This window comes from Myotis daubentonii, chromosome 2 (assembly GCF_963259705.1).
Source record: "Myotis daubentonii chromosome 2, mMyoDau2.1, whole genome shotgun sequence".
Lineage (NCBI taxonomy): Eukaryota > Metazoa > Chordata > Mammalia > Chiroptera > Vespertilionidae > Myotis > Myotis daubentonii.
Window position 1 is genome coordinate 87,137,545 of NC_081841.1, and position 24,544 is coordinate 87,162,088.

Genomic DNA, 24,544 nt, shown 5'->3' on the forward strand with positions numbered 1-24,544 from the left:
TAGGAGTTCTGAGGCCAGAGTTAAGGCGCAAGACAAGAAATCTGCAGATGACAGCGTTCCTTTCCATCTTAAGACAAGCTGTCCTAAGAAATTTCTTGCAAACTTTCTATTCTCTTTTATCTACTGCCACCTAGTGTCGATATGAAATTGTTTCCCTATGAAAAATACAATCTGGCTTTACCACCTGAACCTGGAACTGCTCTAAAAATCTAAATCACGTGGAAATAAGTGGTCAGCATCTCTCATTGAGAAATGCTTGAGCTGATATAAGTTGGGAAACTGTTGATGTAACAGCATTTTATTGTATTGTGGCACAAGTTACTGACATATACGTTAGAGCAGGAAATTCTTATTAAGTAAAAGTTCACATTCTTCTCCATAAAGAAAATATGCTGCGATGGAGGGGGGAAGGTGACAGTCAGAGTTAAGTTCTTTGCTAGCTGACCTTCAGGAATACCAACACTACCTCCTACCTTTCCATTTTTATTAAAAGGAGAAACCTTTAATAATTAATTGCCTCAAAATGAAGTGGGCCCTTAGGAGAGGCTGAATGCTCTATCACTGAACACAGGGCATATAATTGAGAGATTCATGCAAGAGGGAGATGTTAGTCTATATGACCGCAGAGGGTGAGAACCCCACTCTGAGATTCTCTGTATCCATCATACTTAGGAATTCATGAACACAAACATCACTACCAACAAATTCTCAAGGGCAAGGAATCTGCCCACTTTTCCCCCTGTTGCACACCCTAAAGCTACAATGTCCAACACATAGATACGATAACTTTGATTATATTGAGCCATTACATCAAAATGGTTAAAAGTACAGAATGGAACCAGAGTGCGTGGGTTGAATTCTAGTGTTCCCACCTACTAGCTTTATGATTTAACTGCCTCAATTTCTCATGGAATAAAAATGGTACTACTTCATAGAGTTTTTAGGAAGATTAAATGACTTAATTTATATGAAGGAATTAAAATAATGTTGTATGTGTTAGATATTATTAGTATTATCATGTAATTTCTGAAGAACAATTCAATAATACAGAACAAAATAATATAGCTGTATATACTCCAGCTAGAACTAAAATACAAGATTGGTAGAGAAATGTTATTTTTTTACCATAAATTATAATGTTTTCTACCTTTATACAAGATTGAAATAAAGCTCAATCTCAGACTTGAAGACTTAAATTCATCACTTGTAGTTTTCAACAATGAATCATGTCCAGATTTTTATACCAATATTTGGTTACGTTAAAAGAAGTTTTCCTTCCTACAAAATATCATACAGAATTTCCAATGCAATTTATAGATTAAGGTAGTCTTAAATAGCCATTATAAAATTAAAGGCCAATGGAACAATTACTTTATTAATACTCTTAAATTGATTAACCACCATCCCTTCCTATAATATTCTACAATTCTCCCAGAATAACTATTTTGATGCCTTAATGTCACCAAGATCTAACACCATCCCTTAGAATGACTATTGTCTTCCAATGAAAATATGCACAAGAGTTGGGGACTGCTCAGGATAAAGCGTCATGCACTCACATTAAGTTCCTTCTCCAAGATGTGAAGTCTGCTTTTGTTTGGGAGCAGGGCTGGGCAATTTATAGTAGCTCCTGACAGCCTGAAGTCAGCATGACCTAGTGATGTGCCATAGCACAGTGTGGGCAGGGCTAAGACACATTATTTAGAAATTAGGCTTCTTTCCCACCAAAAAAAGAAAGAAGTTGTTCTCATGTTTTTAATTAAGATGGAGTGCCTAGGACAGGAGCGCTACAAAGGAACTGCAGTTAGATCAACAGAGAGGACACAGGAGGGGTCTGCTTCCCACAGCGGGGTAAGGATTTTATGCCTCATACCTTCTTTCATGTGACCTTCTTCTCTCATGTATTCTAAAAGCAAACTGCTATCTTCCTGTCTACCCATGTAGAAATTAGTAATTTATATATTTAGTCAGCTGGTACTCAAGGTCTAAGACTCTGCAGGATCCCCCACCTTCAAAGGAGTGGAGCACTTAAGGCTGGCAAATGGGCGGCTTTTGCAAAAAAGGCCAAATAATCTCACCCAGGAGATTGAAATTATGCAATTCAAATGAGTTTCATGGAAAACAGAATAAAATTTAAATCACAGAAATGCAATGTTGCTTCAAACTTGGAAAGGAAACTTTCATGGTTACTGCAGAAAGAAAAAGTTAGTGAAATCAGATTATAGATGCCATTTATTCCATATCCTTTCATAATACATTTTTGTTCTTTTAATCATGAATTCCAACCTCGAAAATGTTTTTTTGCTAATTTTCAAACATTTCCAAAGTAACATGTAAGTTGAGTTTGCCTAAAGATTTGAAAAATACTTCAATCCACAAAATTTTGTCTTTCAAAGTAAAATGTACTTAATCTAAGTGAATACACTGCATAATATCTAGTCTGATTCATACTATTCTATTCTAGGTGATATTTAAAGTGTTTAAAAATAATTTGATATTTAATAATTATTTATTAATAATATTAAATATGTTCTCTGTCTAGAAAACTTATTATAAGAGATTTTTTAAGTGGTTTTAAAAATTTTCCATTGATTTGTAGAAAGTGGAAGGAAGGGGGAGAGACAGAGAGAAACACATCAATTAGTTGATTCCCGCACTCAGGGATCGAGCCTGCAACAGAGGTATGGCACGTGCCCTTGGCCAGAACCCAGGACCCTCTAGTCCAGTGATGGCGAACCTTTTGAGCTCGGCGTGTCAGCATTTTGAAAAACCCTAACTTAACTCTGGTGCCGTGTCACATATAGAAATTTTTTGATACTTGCAACCACAGTAAAACAAAGATTTATATTTTTGATATTTATTTTACATATTTAAATGCCATTTAACAAAGAAAAATCAACCAAAAAAATGAGTTTGCGTGTCACCTCACCTCTACACACGTGTCATAGGTTCGCCATCACTGCGTCTAGTCTGAGGGCCAATGTAAGAGATTTAAAAAAAAATTAAACAATTGTTCATATGCAGAATCCTACCACTTCTCTGGTATTTTATATTACAGAATATGAAGGTATTTTACAAATGTTCGTTGTGTACTTAATTTAAACAACCATGAGTGCTTACAGGCAATTTAAAGTAGGTACACTCAGGCTGACTTTCTTAAGGCCACAAATATAATTCAGCCACAGTGCTTAACATTCTGTAACTGAACTCTGATTCCAAGATGAAAAGTCAGCTTTTAATAGGATTCTTAAGTGTGTATGTGAAAAATACGGTTGAGTGTGCCTTGCATGGCCTGGGTCATCCTGACCTCGCCATACAGAGCAACTGACCAGTTCACTTTCTGGCTGCAGTCAGAGCAGAGCTATTCAGACAACTTGTTGATGTTTTGAAAAAGGGTCAGCACTCTTAAATGGCCTGGAACTGGCAGTAAATCACAGAGAAAATGGCTTGAAGTGCCAGCACTGAGGTAGTGTGGAGTCATGGAAATAGCACTGAATTAGGAGTAAGGAGAGCAGAGCTCAGCCTGCAGCCCAGCCAGCCATCCCTGTGAAAAGGTGGCTGGACAGATGACAGGGCAGTAACTACATGGATGGTTAGCTCAGTCACACCACAGTAACGCTAGAACAGAAAACACTGAGAGTGTTAGCAAAACCAGCTGGGGTTAAACAAGGAAAGGGAATGCAAATTAAAATATACTTCACATATATTTTATGTGAATACTTGTAATCACAGGGGATCAAAATACATCTATCATTGTAGAAACTGAAACACAAATGTGATGAGCCAAAAATTACATTATATACTTTCAAAAAAATAAGAGGAGTAGTAAGGCATAATGTAAATACTTTATTTAGAAGAACTGAAAAGAAGGTCAAAGTTGGAAAGGACCAAAATTATATCAAAGAACTGAAAGTAAACATTACCAAGGAACAACTAGGATAGAAACCTCCAAATGTGGCTAGATTAAACAAAACATAGAAAATAGTCCAAAAAACTTAAAAGTTTTAAAAACTTGTACTTAGGAACTCAAAATAGCTACTCTAAAACCAAAGAGAGGCTCTGTTAGTGATAAAAAATTCAGATGAATGGGAAATAATGATTTAATATTAACTCTTGGAAGAGAAAGGGGCTATGGAGAATCATGCAAAATAGAAAGTACTGAACAATGATGATTTTTTTTGAAGAGAAAACATTTAAATCTATAGCGCTTAAAGAAACTTGTCAACAAAAATACATCTAAATAATTATATATTTGAAAATATATGTAAGCAAATAGTAAAATAGTACCAATTATTAGGTTTAATGCCCAAATCTCTTCTTCTTATTGTCCATAAGATTTTCTTCTTTGTTATGAAAGAACTTCAAGATATTTATTTCAATAACTGTCATAAGTATTGCCCTTTAGCACTAGTCTCATGGCAGCCATCACATGAGCTTCCTACACATGCCTAGAATAAGAAACTTGCTCAGACTTTAGTCACCAAAGCCTTAGATTTGTCATTTCCTATTACTATTAACACAGTTTTTAAGTTTTATTTCTAAGTCTTCAAGAAGCAAATATGAGAGCCTTTAGATCGATTGATTACATACTGTCATATTTAAAGTTTTACGAGTAAAAATAATTGTTTCTCAAAGTTCTGCTGTTGTAAGGCAGAACTAGGTTTTCTATAATTATGATTTCAAGCATCTAGTTGACCAGTAGCCCCAAAATCTGCACTTACAAATAGCAGGACAAATACGTACAAAGTACTCACTTCAACAGTCTCGATTTTCCCTTCATGGCAATGTGGTGTTCTTGGATAGATGTCCAAAAGATGTGGTGGTGAATCAAAATGTAATCTTTTGAGATTTCTTTTAAGAACATCTTTAGAATTCAGTTCATCAAAATTAGTCCTCCATAATAAAATCTGTTTAAAAAAATTAAACAAGTTGGCAATTTATTTACTTGCATATACAAGCAATAGAACGGATTTTTTTAAAAAATGAACATACAAAAATGCCTCTCAAAATAGGAAGACTAAATATTTCAACATTACTACTTCTCAATACTTTTTTTTAAAATATATTTTATTGATTTTTTACAAAGAAGAAGGAAGAGAGATAGAGAGTTAGAAACATCAATGAGAGAAATCGATCAGCTGCCTCCTGCACGCCCCTTATAGGGGATGTGCCCGCAACCAAGGTACATGCCCTTGACCGGAATCGAACCTGGGACCCTTCAGTCCACAGGCCGACGCTCTATCCATTGAGCCAAACCGGTTTGGCTCAATACTTTTTTAAGGGTGAGAGATTTAGCCATCTGAATTGCCTTCATGTCGTTTAAAATTCATATTAAGAAAATAACATTACCTTAAAATCCTCTTTTTTTCCCCAAAGCCCAAAACCATGTTGTCCACCATATTCAATAAATCTGACTATGAATGACTTTTGGTTATTTTAAGTAAATGCAAAATTGCTGCATAAACAATTTATATTTACAATCCTCAAGAATCTTAACATTTCAAACACAAGATACAGACAAAATATTAGGCAACAATTCAAGTGAAAGTGCCACATTAATATTTGTCATACAGTAAGTGTCAGTTACATGTATAAGTGTAGAGACAAGCAAAGAAAATAACTGCTAGTTGAGTTCCAAGAATTATCAAAACTGTCACGATTTCAACTATGAAATAGCAGACGTCCTGGCATTAAGTTAAAATATAAATTCATTGGAACATATACAAACTAGCTGGTTGTGAAAATCTGTGCTGAGGTCTTGGACTTCTTTGCCCTAACCTAATCAAAGAGGGAGCTGAAAGACATACAAACCTGCATATCTGCGCCTCCTGATGAAAATAGCTCTCCACCTTTTGAAAATGAAACAGTAAAGACAGGTCCCTAAGATATAAATGGAAATTTAAAAAAAGTTACTTGGTGATGTTTTCTTATGGCCAAGGATACTGTAAATACTAATTTTTTTCTAATTTATGTAGACTATTGATGCAGTAAGTCTGAGAGAACATATCCAACTGCTAGCAACTAATGCAGGTAGAGTGAAGGTAATCAAAGAACCAACCCAATTATATTAAAACACATATAGATGATACTAAATGAAAAAGAAATTCTAATAAAAATTTTAAAAAACACCTTTTTTCCCTTTTAAAGAAGAGCTTGTACATATGTAATTACAAGCTTTTCCAATTACAGAATTTCTGTTAAGACTGCCTGGCTTTGGACTCTTTATTCAACAAATCACTAGCAGAAACTAATGATAACTCTGAGAGTGATTACGAATGAAGCTACATGAAAAAAAGGCCATATTCCCATTTTCTGACTTCAACAGGCTTCACTGAGTCATCCTTCATGTGGGCAACAGTGAGCCACTAATAGTTTTAAAAGCAGGATATAGACAGGAGGAGAGCTGTGATGAAAACTGCTGTCACAAACTTTGTAAACCATATGACTGTCTAACCACTATACTGTGGACCTGAAACTAAAACAAAATAATATTGAATGAAAATTGATGTTGCAATTGTGAGATGATGGACTGAAGTAAGAATGAATGGTTGGAGGCCAGTTAGGAAGTTACTGCAATTATTTGGGTGAGAGGTAATGAGAACTTGAAATTGAGCAATGACTGTGAAGTTGGACAAGACTACACTTGGCACAGTCACAACATGCATAGCCTCTAGGTCAACTTTTCAATCCAGATAAGAGTAATTATTTCTCATTTCAAAATACCAGTATATTCTGTTCTGTTAATGTGCCCTTAATCTATACAAGAAAACTTCTGGGGAAAAACACCTTATATTTTTAAGTAGACAACCCCACAGATTTAGGTTATTGTAGCCCCATAAACATCTTTTTCCTCCACATTGTGAAAAATTCCACCTTTGTGTATAAATTTTTCTTCTAAAATATTGTTGATCTTTTTTTCTATTAATCTATTTCCATGGGTATTTTAATCCTTGGCTACTTTTATTGGTTATTTATTCAGCTTAAATACACACATGAGCTGGTTCTTGCTATTTCTGCTTCACACTAACACAGCTGCAGAGCAAATGACAAAGCAAGCAGGAAGCCAAGCAAGATATATGAAGGCAGAAAAAAACCCTTCTTCCCTAGACCACTGGCCTATTCTATTTCTGGATATAAACTGCTTATACTTGGTTAAAAGGAAGTATCTAGTACTTTTTTAAAAGGATGCATCCTAAAAAATTTAGAGAAGTTTGAATATTTACCCAGAAAGGAGGACTAGTTTACATACTTATAAAGTTTTTCTTTAGTGTGTTATATGCCAGGGTGTGTGTGTGTGTGTGTGTGTGAGATTGAACAAGCTCAATAATAGGACCTCACTTCCCCACTGGGTTATAAACCAACTGAGAAATAACACAAAAAATAAGGCATATGAGAGCCAAATATCACCTTTCATACTGATAAAGGTTTGCAAAGAAAGAATGTGGCTTTATGTGTGCAAATGGACTTTCTAGATCTGAATACCAGAATGAGTCAGATCTGAGTGCCCAGTCACAGGCAAGACTGGACAAGGGCAGGCCTCCCCACAATAAGTATCAGAGGAAAAGTGAGGGCAGGCTTACTTCCAAGAGCAGAAGTCATTGGGCTCTACTTGTTGTTAAATTTCTCCTTTTAGTCTCACCAGACTAGAGAAAGAAATGACTGCGGGGTGTGAGAGGCTGAGTGTCAGAGCTAGTGGGACAGCCTCCACATGAGAAGAAAGATCAGAGGTTGGGAAAAAATGTATCTATCACCACTTAACCAGTTAAACCTAAACTACATCCTGATGAAGATAACAGTGAAAGATTAATTTAATGGCTATAAAAGACACACATTGATTCTGACAAGAATTAAAATAAATATTATTTCTAATAGTTGCTTCTAGAGCAGCCGTGGGCAAACTACGGCCCGCGGGCCGGATCCGGCCCGTTTGAAATGAATAAAACTAAAAAAAAAAAAAGACCGTACCCTTTTATGTAATGATGTTTACTTTGAATTTATATTAGTTCACACAAACACTCCATCCATGCTTTTGTTCCGGCCCTGGGTCCAGTTTAAGAACCCATTGTGGCCCTCAAGTCAAAAAGTTTGCCCACCCCTGTTCTAGAGGATAAAAGCATCATCTTGGAGGCAAAAATATTTTTTTATGACAGCAGCAATGTATGTTATACTTGGAAAAGTAACAAAAGCATATAATAAAATGGATCAAAACTTTAAAATATATATCATTTAAAAAACAAAAATCTCAGTGTTAGTACCGAATGTCCTTGAAGTGTATATATGAGCCTTCCTTCTAGTAGATCCAAAATCTTAAGTGTACCATCTGAAGAAGCAGTGATGAGATAGTTACCCGAAGGATGGAATGATACACAATTAACTCCGCCACTGTGAACTGATTTGTAGAAAATAAAGCAAAAACTTTAGAGAACAATTCTTAATTCTACCGGTAAAGATGCCCCTTGAATCTATTAGCAATATTAGGTTGAAAACAAAAATCAATTAGAGGCAATGTCCCCACAACACCAAATTTCTAAGTAGCTTACTAAAACTAATAAGTAGTTTGGCATCAGATAGCTTGAGTATCCAGCTAATGAGAAAGAATAGCTTTTAATAAGAGAATATGTCATGTAAAGATGATCTTGTTAACCACATAACTAAAAGTCTTCAGCTATATTACCAATATAACCAACAGTTAATTATTACCGGCTCACATAAGGTATACAACCTTGCCTTAAGCTAAATTTAGTAATCAATTAGTAACTTGGCACTAAGGGGTAAAGAGTGTGGAGATATATTTGGAGAAGGGCACAATCTTGCCAGTTTGAGCAATCATTTCTCATTTCACCATCTTTCCAATAGGAGGCAGTATAACACAGTGATGGAAAGTGTAAATAGAAAGACCCAGGTCAATTTTCAATTCTTTTAGAAGGTCACTTAAAGCCTCTATAAGCCTCAATTTCCTTATCTTTAAATGGGAGTAATAATAATAATACCGCCTCTTGGGGCTGTTGTGATTTATCAGTGTAGCTACATGGTAAATATTACACTTAAGTCTGAGAAATGTGGACTTAATGTAAACCCAATATAAACCAAGAAATTGATTTATTTCTCTTTTAACTTTAATACATAGGCACAGTCAGATGTTGTTTTCTACCAGTTATAACAAGTATTTGTGCCAATTTCTATCCCCGACTTCTCATAATTATATAATCAGAGTTACTCCAGCAAATAACCAGAGTTTGCAAGTCTCACAGTAATCTCTTTCTTTTTTTCTTTATAGTCCTGGCATCATTTTTAAGGTGCATCCACCTCCCTCTCCACTCTGGCATCTACCCCAGCTTCTCAGACCATGCTGCTGAGGGGGCTGTCTTTCAGTCAGTTCAAAGGCAGCCCGTGGCTCTTATTAAGAGGGCCAGGCCACACTGAGAAGGGTAGTCTGTCAGTTGAAGAGTTTCCCAGGAGCCCACTCAACAACTGAATTCTTTTGTTATAGAAACTATACCTTGATAATGCTGGAGTAATTTGTTTAATCGTATATCCCAGATTTTCACAGTATGATCAGAACCTGCTGAAGCTATGCATGTACCATTAGGGCTAAAATCCACAAAATTTGCAAACCTAGGAGGAAAGGATAAGATGGTCTCATATTTTGATTTCTTTACTTCAATTTCTTTATTTGAACTGTAATAAATTAAATGTCTCCTTATTAAACCACATCACATAAATGCACAAATAGAATGAACTTACCCTACGGAATCTGAGAAATTACTGACACACTGCTTACTTGTGGTATCCCAAATTTTTATAGTTTTATCCTCACTACATGATACAATTAGTCTTCCATCGGGTGAAAATCTGGAAAGCAGAAGAAAGAAGACTGTTTCTGAGAAAGGCTCCCGATAATCACAATCACAGCCATCCCACTCCCACCATACACAAGTCAGGCTATACATATTAAATATTGGAGACCACTGTTACCACATGATGCAGCAACGTCTTATTCTGCAACCACCATCTTTTCAACTAAAAATAAGCACGACAAAGGACACTGATAGGCCATTAAAAGATCAAATCACACCATATAGATCAGTGGTTCTCAACCTTCCTAATGCCGCGACCCTTTAATACAGTTCATGTTGTGGTGATCCCCAACCATAAAATTATTTTCGTTGTTACTTCACAACTGTAATTTTGCTACTGTTATGAATCGTAATGTAAATATCTGATATGCAGGATATATTTTCATTGTTACAAATTGAACATAATTAAAGCATAGTGATTAATCATAAAAATATGTAATTATATATGTGTTTTCTGATGGTCTTAGGCGACCCCTGTGAAAGGGTCATTCGACCCCCAAAGGGTCACGACCCACAGGTTGAGACCCGCTGATATAGATTAACCAAGGTTCTTCTCCTTTCATTCTTTTATTTAAATAATTTAGCTTTATGGCACCTGTTGTAGTTTTTTGGTTCATCTCTGCACTCCTTCCAAGCCAAGTACCTTGCCTTTTTTCTTTTTGCCATGTACCTTGCTTTTTAAAAAATCTTTATTTCTTTCTCCTATATCTGTCATTTTTTGGTGTTATCCATATGACCCCAAGAGAGCCTTTATTGTTCACCCCCTCAACCCTGTAGAGTTAAGTTTTTTATAAGAAAATGACTTGTGTGTTTAGAATTAAAATTAAATGATATCATCAACAAAAGAACCAGCTCCCGAAACCCATAAGTTCCCGGACATGAGGAGGCCAGAGAGCTCCACTGGACTGAAAGTAGGACAACTCATTAACATGGAACGGAAACTCCTTCATGGACACACCTATCATCCACTTGCCCCATTAAAAAACAAATGACTAAATTCTCACATGGCTTGTCTACTGTTTCTATGCTCTCCTTTCATTTTAAGATTCTTTTCAAAGTTTCCCCCTACCCTAAGTGCCTTTCTAGGATAGAAGAGCAGAAGACAAAAAAAAATTTTTTTTAGACTACTAGAAAATTATGAATAGTATTTTTGTCATTGACATTTTAGTAATAACAAAACCCAAAAAGACAAATTTAGGTCACAGACTGATTATGTTTCAATCTTATTGGTATTTCTCTCTAGGCCCAGATTGCTATAAGTCATCAATTGTGGGTGTGGATTATAATTAAAGGCTTTTCTTTTTATTCTCTCTCATTTGATCCTCTCCTCCCTTCCTGTTCTTAAGGCTGACCTAAGAATAATTCTTCCTGACAGAAACTTGGGATCTGGCGCCTATGGATTCACCATTAAAAAAAGAAAAGACCCAGAAGCACAATTAAATTCTACATAAAATAATCTTTAAAATTCAAGAAAATAATCTTGTAAGAAAATATCTTCCATGATGGTAGTTCAGGGTGATTTTATAATAATGTAATATATTATTAATCTTTTCCAGCAGAAAATATGTGATGAAGATTCAAATATGAAGGACAGTATTCTAGAAATGCTCCAAACAGATGAAATTTATTTTACACAGACCCTGGGGATAAGAAGCCTACTCAGTATCCCCATGAAAATAAACTTTACATAATAATGTAAACAACTAATTCAATGAATTAAATTGCATCTCTTAAGAAGCTATCTTTGCCACACTGGTTTGGCTCAGTGGATAGAGCATCGGCCTGTGGACTGAAAGGTCCCAGGTTCGATTCCGGTCAAGGGCATGTACCTTGGTTGCAGGCACATCCCCAGTAGGAGGTGTGCAGGAGGCGGCTGGTCAATGTATTTCTCTCATCGATGTTTCTAACTCTCTATCCCTCTCCCTTCCTCTCTGTAAAAAATCAATAAAATATATTTTTAAAAAAAGAAGCTATCTTTAAAAAATATTACCTAATGTGAATATTTCTTCAAATGGTAAAAATATTTCTGAGATGACTTGATTCTTACATTTTAAGAGAGCAATGATGAAAAAAAAGTAATAAAATGGGATGATCAGATTAAAAACAAAGTACAGAAATCCTCACCCTACATTATTGACTAAATCCTACCACCACCACCACCACCATCACTATCCTGCTAACCCTATAGCAACTCTTTTAATCCTCAATCAACCCTACAAAACAGGTGCTACTGCTAGCTTCAATTTATAGATGTATAAACGGGGCACATAAAGGATCAGTAACTGCCAGAGTCACACGACCAGGAAGATGAGAACCAGACAATCTGGTTCCATAGCTAAACTCTCAGTCACTCTGCTGGGTCCCTACTGAAAGGGAAGTGTCTTCTACTGGCCAAAGGATTTGGGACACATAGAGTTCTGTGTGGCTCCTGTGTGACCACAGAAGGCCCTAAAGTGGAGAGGCTTAAGGCAGTGCTCCTCAGACACTCCGTGATCGGCTCTGACAGGCTAACCACTGGACTATCCTTTAATAAAAATCCGCTTGCATTACCATACACTGTCAGTGTTCCAGACAAGTTTATAGGAAGGACATTCATTCATTCAAATATTCACTGAGCACCTGCCAGAACCAGGCACTGGACAACGTGCTGGGTCACAGGAATATAGTGGCAAATGAAATGGAGATCCCTGAATCCAGGAAACTTTCAATCTAGGAAGTTAACAGAGGGGAGGGCACACAAATAATATGTTGTAGACAGTGATAAAACAAAAAATGTGCCAATTTATCATTAGAAACTCCATCGAAGAAACATGTTTTTAAAGCAACTTGTGAAAAAGAGAAAGGAGGTACAGTAGGGCCTTGACTTACGAGTTTAATTCGTTCCGAGACCGAGCTCGTTAAGGAGGTCATTAACTCAAATTACTCTATCAACTCAATGCAAAAAATCGGCTGAGAGACAGCTGGTATCTCAAAAAACTCGTTAGTCGGGAAACTCGTAAGTCAAGGCCCCACTGTATACTGGCCAGATAGAATTCATCCTAAGGAGGGGCTATAAATAAGAGACATTTTTCAAACTAGAAATTTATCTTGAGCAGGATGGGTTATAGTCTGAGAGAAGCTTCCCCATGCTAAAGAAAGGAAGGGAGGGCAAACATCCGATAGAGAACAGAGGAGGTAGTGGGAAGAAGCTGGCAGCAGAGGGAGAGGTTTCTACCTCCAACTCCACATGACCAGAGGGGCACTCAGGGTAAAGGCACTGCCCCTCCTCTGGACACTATATTATAATTCCTGCTTTCTGTATATGCTTTTTGCCTTTGGAGGGGTTAAAAGTAAAGATGGTGGCTTGTATCTTCTCCTTCCCCTTCACTTTTAATCAGATTCATAAAAAAATAAGTAAGCACCAATAAAATGGGCTTTTCTTTGCCCTGACTTTGATCAGGGCTCTGAGACATAAATAGATTTCTAATTCTCTAATTCAGTACCATCAACAGCCTTTTAAAATTTCCAGAGACTGTTTCACCAAGATGGATATTATATTAGTCAATGGTGACTAATGGATCAGGAGATGTGGACTGTCTATAAGGCATTTGAAAAGTTAATTGAACTAGTTACTATTCAATCCTTTAAAATGTATTGGTACTCATTTGAGAGAATGAGGAAATTCTTGAACACTTTCCAGAAAAACTGGTTCACATTTCCTTGAAAGCAGCCTAAGAGTTATATAACAGATCTTTAACTTGGAATCTATGGAGTTCCCAAAACTGTATTAAAACTGCATGTCTCTATGTACATAAACAGTTATTCATTCATTACACAGCCAAATGGGCCCATGAACCATGAAATGTTTTAAAGTGGTTTCATAAGAAATCAAAATATTCATTTAAATATTTCTATCATTAGATAAGTATTCTATAAAAAACAAATTTCTAGCCCTCAGGATTGTGAGACCAGAGTGGGCATTGTCCATGTCCTTTAAGAAACAAATCATTAGTATGTGGTACTCTGAAGTCAGCAGTATTCAACAGGAGAGGGAAGCAGCAAAAAGCAGTGGAAATAAGACTGTCCAATTAATACAGAGTTTTGCAACTGCCCAGCTCTGTAACCTTGTGAAACTCATAACCCCCCTGGCCACCACTTTCTATTTAGATAATGTGAGACTTTCGATTGCATTCAGACCTCAAACTTTCATAGACTCAAAAAACAAGCAGTTTCAGTTTGCTTTAATGGGGTTGTGTTTACATACTGAAGTTGAAGTTCAAGACAATAAGCAAAACATTTATGTTTTTTTAAGTGCTGGTCAGCATTAGAAGAGAAACCATCTGTTGCAGTAACAGGATTCACTCCTGCAACTGTTGAGAGACAAAAAACAGATGAAAGAGGTACAAAAACATTTAAGTATGTTAATTATTTGTTGGGTCATCCATCATTTATGTGACCAGACTTCTCTCCTGGATCTCCACCCTTAAGTACAATTGCCTACTGGGTGTCTCCTCTTGGATAGCCCTAGGCACCCCTGACTCTGAACTTGTCCAAATCTAAACTCACCTTCCTCCTCAGACAGCTTCTTCTCCAGTGTTACTTTCCTGAATAAACAGTTTCTGAAGTTAGAAACCTAGCAATCATGCTCGATTCCTCTTTCCCCTCCACTCCCCTACATTGTAATCCATGATTAGCCCCATCTCTTCAAACCACAATGGGCCCCGCTACTGTCATTCTCTACATGCAAGAAAAGTGATCTTTAAATTGGAAATCAAATTTTTCAAATTAAAACCATTTGGTGGTTTCACATTTCCCTTGGGAAAAAGTCTGACACCCTTACCACTGCTTATCAGGTCCTCTGGATCTGCCCTCCTGTCTCTTCATCTTCATCACCCCCCTCTTTCTGACACCACACCTCTCTTTTTTCTCAGGACCTTGCTCCTGCCTCAGCTGTTTCCTCACACACGTTTGTTCCCTATGCCTCAAATACCTCCCCCTACTCTTTATTTAGTTTGAATTACCTAAAAGGATCTTACTCCTTCAAGTCTCTGCTCCCCTCACATTTTCCATGAAAAGCCTTCCTGAATTTCCCCCTCCTCCGGGTTAACTCCTCAGGAGGTGTTCTTAACATTACTCATATGCACACGCCTCCCTTACAGCCACGTGTTCTGTTTACTTCCCTAACAAAATGTAAGCTCCAAGACCACATCTGTCTTATTCACAGTGTGTCCCTAGGCCCAGTGCACGGTACTGACTACATTCTCAGTAAACATTTACGACACAAGACAAAAAACTTTCTAAGGGAATTCGCACTAACTTAGAATTATAGCCAATGAGAGCGTATACGTAAAATCTTTGCCATTTGTCACACAATACGAACATACTTAATGTCACTGAACTATATATTGAAAATGGTAAATTTTATCTTATATATATTTTAGCATAATAACAAAAATACCTTCAATTTAGATGGCTAAAGATCTCATGTAACACTACCAACAACTGAAAATTAAAGGCAGATTTTCCCCCTAAATATTAATGCCGTAAAAGCAATAATGTTGAAAAGTCTCATTAAGTTCTACCTATTTTTGACTAAGAATACCATAAAGATAACTAAGTTATCTCACATTATACATTATTTTTTAAAACTCAGGACTACAATAATCCTAACATTTACTTATTTATCTATTTATTTATTTTAATAGAGTCTTTTTATTTATTTTTTAAAATACTTTATTGTTGAAAGTATTACATATGTCTCCTTTTCCCCCCATTGACCTCTCCCTGCCCACTCCCACCCCCCAGCACAGGCCTTCACCCCCTCTACTGTCTGTGAATCCTAACTTTTAAAAGCATTATTTTGCCCCCAAAATAGGTAATAATTCTCACCCATATATATATTTCAAAAGATAAATGTTTTTTCTCCATTACTCATTAAAGGAAAATTACTTCGTTTAAAAATCTAGAAAAGGGGACATCTGTAATACTTTTAATAATAAAGATTTTAAAAAGATAAAAAACTAGGAAATACAGTAAGTAAAAAAGTTCATAGTTCCATCACCCAAGTTCCAGTTAATATTTTATGTGTAATAGGTACTTTACCTTTGTTCATGTATACTCCTTCCATATTATAATCATAAGTTCTGAATTTTGTCCACCCTCTCCCCCTAAGATAAACATGTTTTAATGTAATTACTTGCTTATATTTCCCTTTTTTATGGCTACATAATAATCTAAACTATTTAACCAGTTTTCTTTATTCAGAAAAAAAATGCTTGTTTACAATATTTCGCCATTATAAATTATACTGAAAGCAGTATTTTTGAGTATAAGGCATTTTCCTTTGAATATAAAAGGGTATTTAGAATAAATTTCTAGTTGTGGAATTGCTGCAACAAAGACTCCTGATATATTTTGCACACGGATTTCTAAAAAGACTATACTAACTTATATTTTAAAAGCATTAATATATTTCCCAATAGCTGGCATATCTTAAAAATATTTCTGTAAATTAAGATGAATGGTCATAAACAATGGTTAGTACAGAGAACATAACTGTTCATCTCTTTTTACACTAATGGATACCACACCACCTCTGCGCCCTGTGGAGTAAGTCTGGACTTCAGGGAAAAGCGCATAAGTACTGGGCACACAGAATTTTTATTAATTAAGTTCATGGCATATATTCAAAATTCAATGACTAAAGGGAGAAACAATTGCTCTAATGACCCTCTATCTTCATTTAAATACACTGTCCATGCATTTGGAGGAAGAACAGTATCACTTGGACTATTTTTAGAATTTAATTGCTTAATTCATCTACAATTTTTGTAAATGTATGGTATGTAATACAAATCCTACTTTATATTTTTCCAAATAGAAATCCAACTATCTTAACTACATATTAAATAGTCCATTCACTTCCCCAATGGTTGGAAATGCTATCTTCAATGTAAAATACATATGGGCCTGCTTCTAGCCCTTCTATGACCTATTTTCCTAATCCTGTACCATTATCATCATATTTTAATTTCTATAGTTTTATACTGAGTTCCTTCTAATTTTTTTCCTGTCACTGTTTCTTGATTATTCTTGCACATTTATCTCATCCTCATGAATACCGAAATTAGCTAGTCAGGTTCCACTAAATTCCTTTGGCAGAACTTTCAGGTCTAGACAAGGGGGACTTATATCCCTACCACAAACAGTCATACTGCTGGGCAAAGTAAACTAAACAGCTGTTTTTAGACACTGTACAGAAACAACACAGGGTTTTGAATCCCGACACATGGAAACAAATGAGATGAGCACCAAATCCAAACCAGATTTCTCCCTGGGAGCATTTTTCAGTCCATGGCACAAGGACATAGAGCCCAAGGAGACAGCAGCAGTCTTGCTGGGCAAAGAAAACAGAAATTAGAATTCAGAACTGCTACGGGGCTGGAGTTTAGAGGACAGGAAGTGAGAAAGACACTATGAAGAGCAGAACCCCCCAAAAGATCTGCCTATGAATCCCACTGAGTCTTTGGTCAAATACAAAGCTGCTTATGCACAGGGGACTGAGGCTCGGCAGAGAACAATTACTGGGAGATTGCGAGCTGAACAGATTACATATAAGGGGGGTATCAATAAAAATGATCTCCACCTTCATATTAAAAAATGCAAACCAGAAGACACTGGGATGACATATTTAAAGTCCTCAAAGAAAAAATACCTACTGAACTAGAATTCAACATCTCAGCAAAAATATCCTTTAAAGCCCTAACCGGTTTGGCTCAGTGGATAGAGCATTGGCCTGCGGACTCAAGGGTCCCAGGTTCGATTCCGGGCAAGGGCATGTACCTTGGTTGGGGGCACATCCCCAGTAGGGAGTGTGCAGGAGGCAGCTGATCGATGTTTCTCTCTCATCGATGTTTCTAACTCTCTATCCCTCTCCCTTCCTCCCTGTGAAAAAATCAATAAACTATATTTTAAAAATATATATCCTTTAAAGAGGATCAACAAAAAGTTGAGAGAATTTATTACCAATAGACCTGCACTACAAGAATAGTAAATAAAGTTTCTTAGGCTGAAGGGAAATGATACCAGATGGAGACTTGGATCTACACAAAGGAATAAAGAGAGCTAGAAAAGGTAAATATGGGGTACATACTATTAATAGACTTTTTGTTTCTTATTTCTTTGAAAAATGGTTGCTTAATATATTGTGGCTGATATCATATATAGATATAAGAGGTGAGTAAATGAAGTATATATTGGTAAGTTCTAACATTAGAACTTTTACAAGTTCTGACACATATAAAATTAATTCAAGAGTACAGAGTGATATGTTAAGGATGCATATTGTAACTTTTAGAGATTACCAATAAAAAAAACACATAACATGGACAAAGAATAAAGCTAAAAAGCCTGCAGAGGAAATAAAATGGGATACTAAGAAATACTCAATTAATCTAAAAGAAAAGCAGGGAAAAGAAATAAACAAATGAAGTAAATAGAAAACAAAGAGCAAAATGGTAGACTTTAACCTAATCATAGTACTAGTTACATAAAGTTAAACAGAATACACACGCCAATGAAAAGACAGAGACTTTCAGACCCAAGTACTTGAAAATAAAGTTATCCTCTGATAGTTTAAATATATAAAATGCATTCAAAGGAGGATAGTAATTACTATATATAGTAGCAACCTCTAAAACTATGTGCAAATATGTGAAATGACTTTTAGACACAACCTAAACATGACTCCAGTATAATCCTGAGGAGGAAAAAATTGGAATGTGAGGGTAATTAATAGCTGACATTAGTTACATTCATTAACCTGTTTTTTCACGATGACTATGAAGAAGGTAAGGTACCCCTTTGTACTCAATTACAAAAGAGCAGACAAAGGCCCTGAGAGGTTATGTCATGTTCCCATGATCACATGCTGGTGAGCCCATGCTCTTAGCTACTTCTGCTCTCTTTGCTGAAACGAAGCAACAAAACTGCACTACCTGAAAGAGGGAGGTGCCCAGCAACTCAAGAGGCCAGAGCAACAGCATGTCTCCTGTCAGGCCCAGGGAGAGAGCACCTGGCCAGCAGAACTGATCCTGCTGATTCCTTGGCAGGTGTGCATGTGGCAAAGATAGGTCCGCCTCACTATCCCAACCCGAAGAAACCATCCATCAAGATTTTTTTCAACAAACTCTCTTGCTTTGGTTCCAGGGCCCACTGAAGTCTTATTGTGACTTTCTTGGCAAAGGAAGACCCTGGCCGAGGCACACATATCTTCTAGTCCACTTGAAAGTTAGTGCTGTCACTATAAATAAGTAAACTGATATCTGGTTTATGTTTCCTAAATTTCTTAAGTGAGCTTAGATTCCCTCTGAGCTTTCTCATCTCTGGGTAAAGAGCAGAAACAGGACTTCTAGTCCTTCAGACTTTGGAAGAAAGTCCTGGACTAGGATGACCCTATTAAGGCTGTATTTTCACAGGAAGTTGCACAAACACTCTGAGAGGCTGAGCCTGAGCGGTCAATTGGATCCTCTCAATTCTCTTTGTTTCTCACAGCAGTAAGCTGAGCCAAGAAAAAAACACTGTAATAAATACGTGAGAAGAATCTCTAAGCCTGTTGTAGAGCACCTATAAGGAAAATTGCCAAGAAGATGAAATCTTTATTCATTCAATTTAACCCAATTATTTATCTAAGAACATTCTTCCAGAGAGTTCTCCGGAGTATTTCATATGAGTCACTCCCTCCAAACAGTAAGAAAGCAAATGATTTTTAAAAACAAACCTCAGAACCACAATGTACCAGCAAGATACAGGCATTCCATTAAGACCAGGTGTGCAGAGTATAAAAATTACCAACCTGAACAGAGGTAGAGCAAAATGAAAAAAGAAATTAGCAAAGCCATGTCAACATTCTCCATGCAAGATGTATTGCAGTATCCTGAATTTTATACAAAGAATCCACAAAAATGACTCCTGCCTCAAGAGAATGCCCACCAAAGCTACCTGGTTACCAATTCATCGATTCATTCAAACCACGTTTTTGTACAACTCTGAGCCTTCCCCACTCTATAACTAACTCTACAGTGCTCCTCCACCGTATCTGATTCTACCTCGGAACACTATACCCCACTCTGCCTCACTAGCTACCTCACTTCAGTCAATGTTCCTTAGAAAAGACACTTCCCCAACCACCATCTGTAAAGACCACCCCATCACTCTTTAGCACGTTACCCTACAGTATTTTCCTGCAGAGCACATATCACTAGTATATTTGTTTACTGTCTGATCTCCCTTTGGTAGAAGGTGCTCCATGAGCACAGGAATTTTGTACTTTGCTCCCTGTAGTATCTATACAATTTAGACCAGTGCCTGAAAAGAAGATACAACATGAATAAAATATTTGTAATTCAAATAGGAAAGGGAGGCCTATACTGACAGACCCCATAAACAGAGCAATGTGGCAGCATAAGGAATCAACAAACTCAGCCTGGGGGAGTCCAAACACTTCTTGGAGGAAGAGATGCAGGACAGGCTTGTGAAGGGAAGGTGGGACCTGGGTTACTCCAGGTGTTTCAGGCAGCATGTGGAAAGGCACTGATCATAACGGAACCTCACACACGTGGGCAGCTGCAACAAGGTGAATGGTGAAAGGGACAAAAGATGAGGCTGAAACAAAAGGCAAGCAGATGTGCCAGGCCAAGGAGTCAGAATGCTTTTAACACATTGTTTGCGGGTAGTTTTTATCGCGCGCTAACAGGTGGCGTGGGCCATTTTTGCTAATTTTTTGCGCAAATGGTAACGTTCAGTAAAATTACGATAACTTTAGTTTACGTATTTATACGTTACCCGCATTCTACCGCTAGTCTATAAAAAACGTATTGATACGTGTCCCGCGCTCTACTACTTACAGTCAATGTAAAACGTATAAATACGTTTCCCGCATACAATGTGTTAAGCCAAGGAGCAGCATGACGGGATTTACATTTCAGAAGGTCTCTTTGGAAACAGTAGGGGGTGGGGAGAAGGCTGAATGAAGGCAAATCTGTAGTCAAGGAGAACATTTAGGAGGTCACTGCAGAAGTCTCTACTAGAACCAGTGATGCTAAAAATTAAGGCAGTGGTGTTGGCCTGGAGATAAAGCAGGTATCTTGAGTGCACATGATAACTCCCACTTTTACAAAATTATCACTTCCTATGGAAAGTGCCTTTATTTTATTTTTTGTTAATTCTCACTGGAGGATACTTTTTCCATTGATTTTTAGAGAGAGTGGGAGGGGGAGAGACAGGGAGAGAGAAACATCGATGTGGAAGACATCGACTGGTTGCCCTCCCGCACATGTCCGGACTGGGGCTGGGGATGGAGCCTGGTGCCCTTGACTGGAATTGAATCCGAGGCCCTTCAGTCCATGGGCCAACACTTTATCCACTGAGCCAAACCGGCTAGAACTGGAAAGTGCCTTTAAAAAATAAAAGCAAAAGGAAATTTTTTTCCAGGCTTATATCTCCCCTCCCCAACACACGTGCTAATAATTCCAGGTATAGCTGTATCCAGAAACTACACTATGTAACTAGACAGCCATTCATTCTGCTTATCTCACAGTTCTGCTCTCCTGGGAATCAGCATCATTCCCATGACATCCCTCAGCAGCTACAGGCTTAACTGAGCCTAGAGAAAGCAATCCCAGAGGAAAGTCCTGCGGTCCCAACACGACTAACTCCTAGAGGAGGGAGATGCTCTGATCTGCATGGCAGGCCTGAGATGAAAGCCTACTGCTAGAGCTGGAGATAGGGCCTCTCCAGCACAGGTGTAACACAGGAATGGGCCGTGTGTGAGGGCTGGTTCTTCAGAGAAAACTCGGGCACCATTACCACCCTATGGGGAATGGATGCCAGGCAGACAGCCATGAAGAGTCCCACCATCGCTTCCTTTTCATGAATAGACAAGGAATAACAACATTTGCAGTGGCTCCTTCCCATTCCCAAGCTGCTCCCTATCTAAAGGGGCCCAGATGGAGGAATGGCAGCCCTAGGGCTCCACTCAGTCCCCAACACAGTCAACTTGCATTTCTCATCCTCACAACAGTCTGCAGAGGCTGAGAGCCATAACCTAACTTGCCCAGTGGTAACAAGGCGGTGCAGATAGGCATGCGAATCTTGGCAGGGACCCTCTTACTGTAGTCATGCTGGTTAATAGACCAATTAGTAAAGAGCTCAGAAATGATCATGTTTCTTCCCAATTCCAAGCCCTCGTGTCTTTGTATTTCCTGTAGGATGAAGTAAAATCTTTTCATGTCATCCAGTGAACCTGAGCCTTCTCCACCTCCTGCCCGACCTTGTCCCACTTTGCTTCCTGTGTCTAGCCATAGCTGAATGAATAATACATGTTCCCAGAGCACACTTTGAACTCCCAGGCTACAGTGCTTACTCCTGCTGATTCCTGCCATGAACCGGTTTACCACCCTCTTCCCATCTGATAATAAGCTGCTGTCTCCCCTTCCCCTTTTCCTTTCCTCAGTTTTGAGCCAGGAATACCTTCCTTGACTTTTCCTCACACAAGTCTAGTTCAATGCCCCACTCAGAGATTCCCTTATCATCTTGTGTATCACCTTCTCATAGGACACACCATTTTATAATTATTTGGCATCTATTCCTCCCCTTGAACTGTAAAAGCTCCTTGAGGCTAATACTGTTGCTTTCAACTCTAGACCTAGCACAGATATGTGATACAGACTGGGGATTATGCTTACTAAGGGAATACTTTGAAGACCAAAATTTCACTTAACTGGTGACCTTTCAACCTTTCATAAATTCTTCTGCTCTTTGTTATCTATTTATCTCATTTGTTTATTTCTTTTCCCTGCTTTTCTTTTGGATTGAGTATTTCGTAGTATCCCATTTTAATTCCTCTGCAGGCTTTTTAGCTTTATTCTTTGTCCATGTTGTGTGTGTTTTTTATTGGTAATCTCTAGAAGTTATAATATACATCCTTAATGTAGCACCCTGTACTCTTGAATTAATTTTATGCCATTTTATATATGTCAGAACTTGTAAAAGTTCTAATGTTAGAACTTAACCAAAATATACTTCATTTACTCACCTCTTATATCTATATATCAGCCCACAATACATTAAGCAACCATTTTTCAAAGAAATAAGAAACAAAAAGTCTATTAATAGTATGTACCCACATATTTACCTTTTCTAGCTCTCTTTATTCCTTTGTGTACTAGTAGATCCAATTTTCCATCTGGTATCATTTCCCTTCAGCCTAAGAAACTTTATTTACTGTTCTTGTAGCGCAGGTCTATTGGTAATAAATTCTCTCAACTTTTTGTTGATCCTCTTTAAAGGATATTTTTGCTGAGATGTTGAATTCTAGTTCAGTGGGTATTTTTTCTTTGAGGACTTTAAATATGTCATCCCAGTGTCTTCTGGTTTGCATTTTTTAATATGAAGGTGGAGATCATTTTTATTGATACCCCCCTTATATGTAATCTGTTCAGCTCGCAGTCTCCCAGTAGTTGTTCTCTGCCGAGCCTCAGTCCCCTGTGCATAAGCAGCTTTGTATTTGACCAAAGACTCAGTGGGATTCATAGGCAGATCTTTTGGGGGGTTCTGCTCTTCATAGTGTCTTTCTCACTTCCTGTCCTCTAAACTCCAGCCCCGTAGCAGTTCTGAATTCTAATTTCTGTTTTCTTTGCCCAGCAAGACTGCTGCTGTCTCCTTGGGCTCTATGTCCTTGTGCCATGGACTGAAAAATGCTCCCAGGGAGAAATCTGGTTTGGATTTGGTGCTCATCTCATTTGTTTCCATGTGTCGGGATTCAAAACCCTGTGTTGTTTCTGTACAGTGTCTAAAAACAGCTGTTTAGTTTACTTTGCCCAGCAGTATGACTGTTTGTGGTAGAGATATAAGTCCCCCTTGTCCGTGGCTGTCAGCTGACAGTAACACCTATAGCAGCACTTCTCCCAATAGAACACTGCCAAGATTATGGAGTCATTCTTGGTCCCTCTCTTTCTCTGTCACATCCAAAGTGACAGCATGTATTGTTGGCTGTACCTTCAAACTACTACATCTAGAATACAGCTACTTCTCAAAATCTCCAGTGCCACCAGCTGGGACGGTCCAGGCCAGGATGGGAACTATTGCAACAGCCTCCCAACACCTCCTTGCTTCTGCCCTGACTTTAGAGTCTCTTCTTCATATAGCACTCCTAGTGATTCCATTAAAGTGTAACTGAGAAAATGAATCTGGTCTAGTGGCATCTCATCTCTCTCAGGGTGTACGTCAGAGCCACTCCTGATTGGCCTGATTTTCCTCTGGATCTCTCCTACTCCCTCCCCAGCTCTGCCCCCCACCAGTCTCCTACTTGTCCTCAACCAGCCTCCAGGCTCCAGCCTCAGGGCTGTAGCACTTGCTCCTCTATCCAAGACCCTGTCTTCCCAAGTATCGTCAAGCCTCCTTCCCTATCTTCCTTTAGGTCTCGGCTTAAAGTTCTCTCCCCGCCTCCACCCCCACCCCCCCGCCCTTTGTGAGGACAGCCTAACACCCTGCTTAAAATTGCAGCTTCCCTTCTAATCCAGTTGTTTTGTTCTCCAAAACTTACCACCATCTCACCTACCACATCCATTTTCCTATTTGTTTGCTGCCTGTCTCCCCTCTCTAGAGTGTAAGCTTCATGAGAGCACGAGTTTGTGACTGTTTTGTTTACC

General features: G+C 37.9%; 1 protein-coding gene and 1 long non-coding RNA gene across 9 annotated transcripts in view; both read right to left on the reverse strand.

Annotated features, from left to right (window-relative positions):
• POC1B (POC1 centriolar protein B) overlaps positions 1-24,544 on the reverse strand; it is a 109,858-nt gene that overhangs the window by 50,557 nt on the left and 34,757 nt on the right. For all 7 annotated transcript variants that reach the window (XM_059683757.1, XM_059683756.1, XM_059683753.1 and 4 more), the window contains 5 exons: positions 9,745-9,852; positions 9,500-9,615; positions 8,256-8,389; positions 5,812-5,880; positions 4,755-4,907 (listed from right to left, as the gene is read on the reverse strand). In XM_059683757.1, the coding sequence (XP_059539740.1) occupies positions 4,755-4,907; positions 5,812-5,880; positions 8,256-8,389; positions 9,500-9,615; positions 9,745-9,852 (580 nt within the window). The remainder of the gene's footprint in view (positions 1-4,754; positions 4,908-5,811; positions 5,881-8,255; positions 8,390-9,499; positions 9,616-9,744; positions 9,853-24,544) is intronic.
• Positions 14,063-24,144, reverse strand: LOC132228000 (uncharacterized). 2 transcript variants are annotated; one of them, XR_009451277.1, is made up of 2 exons: positions 23,029-24,144; positions 14,063-14,206 (listed from the first exon to the last, which is right to left on the reverse strand). It is a non-coding gene; the product is annotated as an uncharacterized LOC132228000 (long non-coding RNA). The 2 variants fall into 2 exon arrangements; XR_009451278.1 differs by lacking the exon at positions 23,029-24,144 and adding an exon at positions 19,615-20,266.